Source organism: Nicotiana tabacum, chromosome 22, assembly GCF_000715075.1.
Source record: "Nicotiana tabacum cultivar K326 chromosome 22, ASM71507v2, whole genome shotgun sequence".
Lineage (NCBI taxonomy): Eukaryota > Viridiplantae > Streptophyta > Magnoliopsida > Solanales > Solanaceae > Nicotiana > Nicotiana tabacum.
In genome coordinates, this window is record NC_134101.1 from 147244124 (window position 1) to 147252726 (window position 8603).

The following is an 8603-nucleotide window of genomic DNA, read 5'->3' on the forward strand; positions in this document are numbered from 1 at the left end:
TAAATAAATAAATAAGTGAGACGAGCTTCGTCAAATAAAAAAAAATAATAAAAAATTTGCGGGGCCCTCAATAAATATTTGTTTTAAAATCGCTTAGACTTCGGGATGGACCGTTTAGCAAAATTCCACGGCCTCCCCGAAATAATGATACGCTAGTCATTTTAGGCGCGTATTTAATAACGTTATCTCCTTAAACTCGGGTGCACATTTATGTGACCCAAATCCAAATCTCAGCGGAGTTGAAATGTGTCTCTAATCACGGGCACATTGATTGTGACGTGGTTCGAGATGCGTGTCCACGACGTTGCCAATTCCTTTTAAAAAAAATAAGAATGAGATGAGATGAGCCAAATAAAAATACAAAATTGCGGGGCCCTCAATAAATATTTGCCTTAAAATTGCTTAGACTTCGGAATGGACCGTTTAGTAAAATTCCACGGCCCTACCCAAAGTAAATGATACGCTAGTCGCTTTAGGGGCGCCTTTAATAATTTAATTTCCTTAAACTCGGGTGCACATTGATGTGACCCAAATCCAAATCTCAACGGAGTCAAAGTGTGTCGACGACCACGGGTACATTGATTGTAACGTGGTTCGAGATACATTTTCACAACGTTGCAATTCCTTGTAAATAATAATAATAATAATTATGAAAGCGGTCAAAAGTTAAAATTTGCACATAAGTTCATATATGTATAAAATCAGATAATCAAGCCGAATATAACAGTTGAGCGACCGTGCTAGAACCACGGAATTCGGGAATGCCTAACACCTTCTCCCGGGTTAACAGAATTCCTTATCCGGATTTCTGGCGCGCAGACTGTAATATGGAGTCATTCTTTTCCTCGATTCGGGATTAAAATTGGTGACTTGGGACACCCTAAATCTCCCAAGTGGCGACTCTGAAATAAATAAACAAATCTCGTTTCGATTGTCGTTTAATTGGAAAAACTCCCTTGTACCCTCGCGGGTGCGGAAAGGGGAGGTGTGACACCAAGGAGAGGCCAATTAATTAGCAAATCATGAGATTGGTTACCCTTTATAGAATTGTTTTAAGAGTAGGATTCTCCTGCTATATAAAAGGAGGTTTGATCATTTATAAAATACAGTGTAATACGCACCAAAAAGCAATACACTATTATTTTTAGTTTTTATTATCTTGTTATTCTGTTCTAACATTAGTTGAGGCATTTCTTGGCTCGAGGGTGATCAAACTTAAAGACTAGGCTGTTCAATTTATGTGATTTGCATTTATTATCTTATCATTAATTTCAATATTAATCTGTTTGCATAATTTGTATCAAGTTACATCACGCATCCTTAAAATCGCGTATAAAACAATGCTCAAAATCAAATTGAAAATACTCTGACATGACAGCATCTTCATGAATAAGTTGCACAACAACTTTACTGAAAATGTAGTAACGCAGCAGCAGCACGTCGCGACAAAAAGAACACGGAAATTCACCAAAAAGGAAATCCCTTAGCTCTCTTCTTTTCACGTAAGTCAGCAGCTCTGATCCACAAGTAATAATTACATTCTCTGCAGTTGTTGAGAGGAAATTAACCATTGAGTATGAGATAATCCTTTTATACATATAGTAAAAGTGGCACGTTCTAGATCTAGATGGAATTATAAAATAGTACCTCTGCAATGCGTAAGTAAACTTTTTCCCCAGCTACCCATTATTAGACGAATCACCTTTTAGTGCCTCCCATATTATAATTTCACAGGATTTAGTTCAGTTATCAAATGAATTTTACTTTAGTGGTAAAGCACCAAACGGATAGATTAGAGATTTAAGTATTGGACACCCACATTATTAGTCAAATGTTGATAAACATATATAAATATTCAGATAGAATTGATTCGAAAAGCTAGAATGAAAGGGAGCAGCAATATTCAAATCAAATAGAAAATATACAAGTAACTAAAGTTGGAATATATTGGTGTTTGGTTCTACCATAAACAACAATTGAGCTTTGACTAATCCACAAACACCGTGTCAGACAAATTTAATTTTGTTCCTTTTTTCCAGAAACATTCTTTAAGGAAATTAACCTAAAACAAGAGGAAAATGCGATTACTTTCCTGAAATTTGAGTTCACTTCAGTTACATGGAAGGAATTGTAACAAACAAAAATGTGCTTCTTATGTCAATATGGCATTTTCAACGATGACCCGTCAAGCTTTTATAAAATAATACTTAGTAAACTGGATAATAAATTGAATAATAACACTTGTGAAATTCTACCTAACGCTGTGACAAAAAGAAGACGGAAAATTTCACCAAAAAGTTGGTAACTTGGCTCAGTATGGGGCAAAATTAAAGTCCTATCACACCTCCATTTTACGCAATGCCTCAGCTTTTATCCAGCAGTAATAATTATATTCTCTGCAGTTGTACAATTTTCCATGTCTAGATGAGCTTTTGGATTCATTCGCACTAGATCAGTGGGCAATAATATCATCCCTTCAATATTGAAAGGAGACACTTCCACAACTTTATAAATCAATTTTTTCTTCCCCGCTCCCCTTTATTACAAGAAATCATCTTTATAAAGAATACAGTGCATCCTGCATTATTTCGCAAAACTCCTTCTGTTACTTTTGGTTTCTTCCAGACCAGAATGAATAGAGTTCTTTGCTAACCAAGTCATCTTATCTTTGAATGTTTCGAGAGAGCAAAACGTAACTATGTATTTACATTCTCCACTTCCTCTAATATTTTATTGATGAATTCCCCGTGCACATAAGACTAGGTAAATGACAGCTTAAATGAAAATCAGGTCGAACATTGGTCTCTCTCGTTACAAGAGCTAGGAACGTGTTTGCAGCACAATGAGGGGTTGTTTCGTAGGGTGCGTAACAATAATGTTGAATAGGGTATATTAGTAATGCTTGTATTAGTTATGCTTGCATTAATTATGCTGACATATTTCTTATCCATTGTTTGGTTTGATGTATTAAAGTATTGCACAATTTCTAATAGAATTATTTGTTTACAAAAATGCCCTCAAAACCAGTCTATCACTCTAACTTTTTAAAAGAAACATATGTTAAAAAATATTTTTATATGAAAAAGTTTTAAAAAAATTATTTGATTTGTCTACCTATATTGTAATATAGAATCAAGTATTTATTTATAAAAAAGAAAATATGCTAAGTATTTATTTATTTACAAAAGATATAATTTTATTTCTCACTATTTGAATTATTTTATATTTGCATTAATATATTAACTATGCTATCAAGCATAAATTTTGAAGGCCAATTTTGTTTTTAACTAAGCTAATGCATGCACTAAACCCATTACATTGCTAATACCATTGTTTTTTATGCATTAATTATGTATATGATAATATCAAATTGAATGTATAACTAATGCATAGGTTCAAAATATCTACCAAACAAGATATTATTAATACACAAAGTTAATGCATGCATTATCATTATTTTATCTAATGCATCCTACCAAAACGAGCCTGAAATTAAAGCATCAAACAGCTTTATGAAATTACAACATCAAACAGCCAGAAAGCGAAGACACAACAGTAAAACACAACACTACAAGCACTATGGCCCCCTTCAACTGGTAAGGCATGAAAAGTTACAAAAAGAGAAGCTCAAACCAAAATAATTCCAAGACTTTATTTTCATTATATCAGTATACTACAAGCTAACAAGTATTTGCTAAGATGAACATTTACGCAAAACACTTGGAAAATATCCAAGAACCAAACAGACAAACAAGACACTTACCAGCGCTCCTTTTACTGATCTATCGACTATATAGTTGTAATCTTAGTGGCATGGACTCATAGACCCTTACTATAAAACTTGAAGGGGGACTGCCGAGACAAACCAGTAGGCAGTTGGTCCGTAGATTCAAATAGCCCCAATTACTAAAACACACGGGGTTTTCAACTCGACACATAGAAACAACAAACGACAAAAAGGTTAGGACAGGTCAAAATTTCATGTGTGTTCTTCAATCAGAGAAGTTAAACCAGTTATCTTCTTAGCACCATTGCTTGAATCCTTGTGTTTAGTCTCCGGTGGTTTGCCTTGCTGCACCATCACATCCTTTTCTTCTTCATCACAAGAAGATAGAGGATAGGTGATCACGGTCTTGGCGTTCTCCAAGAGTGGACTGCTCTCTCCAAAAACCAGATTCAGCTCCCCCCCAGAATCCTCTGAAGTCTCCTCTTTTACCGCTTGTTGATAGGTTTTGCAAGTAGTGCCAGTTTCAGGAGCAGAGTTTGACACGGTTGTTTCCCCCATTAGAGTTGGTTTGATACGGGTGTAAGGTGACAGCCATTTGGCTTTCACATATTCAGCTTTATGCCATGGAGGAAAAGGCATTCCTTTCTTCTTCAAGCTCTGCTTTGCAGCCTCTGTTAGCAAATGAACAATCTTCTGAAGGCGGTCCGCTTTGCCTACAAAAGTGTTAGGCAGCAATTGGAGGAGAAATTTGTAGGACCTGGTCGACCTTGCTATTTCAAATTCTGATCTGAAATCAATGTCGATTAGTAGTCTTTCTCCTTCAGCCACCACATCAACATACTCGTACGTTCCTGTAGAAAATATTCAACTTTTGTTGAACTCTTAACCCAATAAATAGCAAACAACATCAACATATTCATACACAACTTCAATATATTCATACGATACTGTCAAAAAAAAAATACAGACTGTTGAAATCTTAACCCAAAAATAATAGCAAACATCAACATATTCATATGCTCCTGTAGAAAAGATTCTGACTTTTTGTTGAATTCTTAACGCCATAATAGCAAAAAAGAAAAAAAGGCAGCCTAAGCAGATAGCCACAACTATGCCTCAGTCCCAAACACGTTGGTATTGGCTATATGAATCCTCACTGTTCATGTTTCTCCAATTAAGCCAGCCTGAATATAAAACAAAATTCAAGTTGTAGCTTGCCATGTTGCAGACCAAGTTTTCTTGCTATTAGGCCTTGATCTGGAACTAATTGGGATCAATTATATGTGTCTTCTGTGTCGAAATAATAGGATCGATTATATTATCAATGAACCAATTAACTTCATTGTAAGTCTTTGCATCCATTCTGCTCTATTTTTGGTCAGATGCATCGCAATACCTTTAGCAATAATTTGACGACTTTAAAATTAATATTCTCACTCGCACAGTTACTCGAATATATGTAGATCGTTAACCATACAAAACTACAGAGATTTATGTCATCTTACAGTTACTGGAATATATATTAGATCTTTAACCATACAAAACTAAAGAGATTTATATGTCAGTACAATAAATATAAGCATGAAGTTGATAGTTTCCAATTCAGATTTAAGCAAAAAAAGCCAGCACATCTTTGTTGTTGAAATTGTGAGTTTACCGGCAGGAGTGGAAGGAGTTTTGTCCCAACGAGACTCGCAGATTGAAGCATCATATCCCGTAGCTAAGAGGCCATCAACAACTATCTTTCGGATGAAATTGTCCTTTAGCTTTCCCATCTTGTTTTTCTCAATGATCTTTGTAATATCAGCTAAAACGTTCCTTTCAATAACGGAAGGACACGGCACCAAACTCTACTCCAAAAAAGGGAATTATTTTGAGAAACACGCAAAGAACAGACCCTGTTAATTTAACTCTAAGAAGAATTTTAACAACAAATTAAGGTAAAATTACATGTTAATGGAACATGCAATACCTTGAGGATTTCACAAGCATCGTTGCAACAAGTATGATTCGACTCAACGAAGCAACTGAGTGAATCAGTTTCTTCCTCTGAGCTGTCAGTTCCATTACAGTTAAAGCAATTGCATTTTTGGTTCCGATTGCACCGATGTTTATCAGCCCCGCCTTCTTCAATGAAAGTCTGTACCATTTTAGCCAAACAAACGGAGCTCGGCTCGAACTCTTCGGACGCAACATCCTTCTTATTACAAATCAACTCTTCGCCGGCAACCAGCTTATCCGGCTGCGCCGACGATCTCAAAAGTCCTGAAAATTGCCTCTCGAATAGCCGCTTGAACCGTGACTTCTGAACCGGCTTAAACGAGTCATATCGACTCGGTTCTTCCACAGTATTGAAATCAACAGGTTGAATCTTCATCGGAAAAGGCATAACAACAATTCTGACTCTACAATTTCAAGTTCACACTCTACAATCGATCACGAAAATTTCAAATGATTCACGAGAATTCGGCGAGAAACTGATGAACTGCGAGAACTAATGCAAAAGAGGTTTAAGCTAAAACTGCTACCTTTTTATCTAGTGGAAAATCAATATTTGGAGTAGAAAATAGTCTTCTAGCGGCTTAGTCGAAAAAGCATGGAATAACTTGGAAACTCTCCTAAGCTAAAAAGTTTGTAGCTTTTGCTTAAGGTTCAACAAACACGAGAGGGCTAAAAATCGCCAATTTTGCGACGGCTACACGACATGACGTCATCACAATAACACTCCATAACAAAACCGATGGCCGGAAAAATCATTTCCGGCGATATTACCGACGAAGATATATATAATAAACCCTAGAGAGAGAGTAGAGGAGTGAGCTTTTAGGTGAAAACTGTGGGTGGAGTGGTGATCAGGAGTTTGGGTGGGTCATTTTAAAAACAGGGGATATAGAGTGGTAGGGTAGCTGACTAGGATTGGGGTTGCCACGTCGGTCTATGATGTGGCCTTGTTGATTTTATCTGCTCCAACATTATACGTGGCGCGTGCATGTTGCGGTTCATTTCATTATCGAAAGGAAAGGACGCCACGTCTTACTGAGATGACGCGCAAATTGTTTGAAATGACGGAAATGGGCTTATCCACTATTGTTGCTGTGGCACCGAACTTGGGTTGTTGCAACTCGTGAGTCCTTTTTTTGAACCCAAGTAGGGATATCATATCACGTTCGTGGCGTGAGCTACGCGACCTGTAAGCTTTTTGGTTGTTTCTGTTTTTGTTATTACTTCATTTTCCAGAATTGTAAGGCTAGTCAACAGTCAATGTTGATGTACTTATGTTGGCGGTAAAAGTAAAATATTAGTACTGTGAGTAATTAGTTACCGTATAACCTTGAATCTTACCGAATAGCGGTAAAAAGCGATAGTTGACACTTGACAGCGATTTCGATTGATAAAGACTCGTTCATCACTACCAAACGTTAACGTTATTGAGGTGCAATGTTACAATTAGGTGCTGAGAAAATAATGATCAACTGTTTTGTTAAGGCAAAAAGTTCTACATTCTTATTCATAAATTGTTAAAACACTTTTATCTTTATTCTTATCGACCTATTGATAATACATATGGATTTATTTCATATTTTATCGCATACCAAAGTACATAGACTGATGTACAATTTATGCTAGTAGTATTTAACAGGGTGGATGCGGTATTCTAAAGACGGTTCCATTAAGCCGGGGAAATTCACTGACCCTCTCTGAAAAGTTTTCTGACGATTGATTAGACACACATCTCTCCGCATTCAATTCTTCGAACATGCGTCATCTCATGATTTAACATTAGTTTTGCCGGTTATCGAGTTAATTATGGTCACAATTTTAGCCGCATATTTCTTCACTTATATGTATCAAACTCCTTTATTCACACCTTATAATTCTTCAAACTCTCTTTATTCAACTCATACTTTGTCTCCAACCTTTCTTTAATTTTCTTCATAGGAGAAAAGCTTTTCCTTCTTTTCTAACATAGAATGGTTTCTTCTTCTAAAAACCTTAGTTCCTTAAAGAATACAGGCAAAGCCGGTGAGGCTGCTCCTCCTACAGTGAGCACCATCATCCTCAGAAGTCTTATCACAACTGAAGACTTCGAAGAGAAATTTCCTTCTGCTAACCCTCGTACATGGGTCGTTGGTAGATACTCTTCTTCCATCTGTCCTCCAGTATTCCTGTTGTGAAGGAAGATTGTCATTGCCACGATTTAGACATTATTGCTCCTGATCTGGCGGATCGGGTAACCTTACCCAAGAAGGTTTTAAGTATTTATATATGTATCCCTTCACTTTGGGGGTGTTTTCTCTTAGTGGAGAGCTTGACTCCGTCATTGTGAAGTTCTGTCTCCGCTACTAGGTGTGTTTGGCATAAGTAAGTCCTTCCGTCCGGAGGACGATCGCTTGTCTTCGGCGTCTGTGCCAAGAAACGAGAGAGGAGTTATCCCTAGCTCATGTGATGAACCTCTAATCCTCCAAGATCTTTTGTGGTGGAATGGTAAATTTCAGCAAACGTGGCAACAATGCTCTGTTATCTAGCATAGATGATGATACCAAATATGGGTAGATGGAACGGTTTATTTCAGTTGCCACCAATGATATCATTCCGGCAACGGCTTCATGCTTTCCGGAATCATGGAACCGCACTCATAAGTTCCTTGTTTAATCTTTCTTTCATCAGAGATCATCTCATATCATTATTGGCCCTCCTTCTTTCTCCTGTTTCAGCAACTCGACGGGTACCACCTAGGTTTGAAGACTTGGACCAATGGTTCCAGAAAATTTTGGACGTCACTATGCCCGAGACCCGCACATGGAAAGAATTGGCCCTTAAATACGGGTAGAAGGCCAAAAATCATGGTAACTTGGACTCATCTCGCCTTTGCTTT

The 8603-nt window shown here is 37.0% G+C and overlaps 1 protein-coding gene across 1 annotated transcript; it reads right to left on the bottom strand.

Moving 5' to 3' along the window:
• Positions 1-3630: 3630 nt before the first annotated feature.
• On the bottom strand, positions 3631-6575 carry LOC107780603 (uncharacterized). Its single transcript, XM_075244073.1, has 3 exons — positions 5700-6575; positions 5385-5577; positions 3631-4578 (listed from the first exon to the last, which is right to left on the bottom strand). The coding sequence occupies exons 1-3, from the start codon at positions 6114-6116 to the stop codon at positions 3980-3982; spliced, it is 1209 nt and encodes a 402-aa protein (XP_075100174.1). The 5' UTR covers positions 6117-6575; the 3' UTR covers positions 3631-3979.
• Between the last annotated feature and the right edge of the window lie 2028 nt (positions 6576-8603).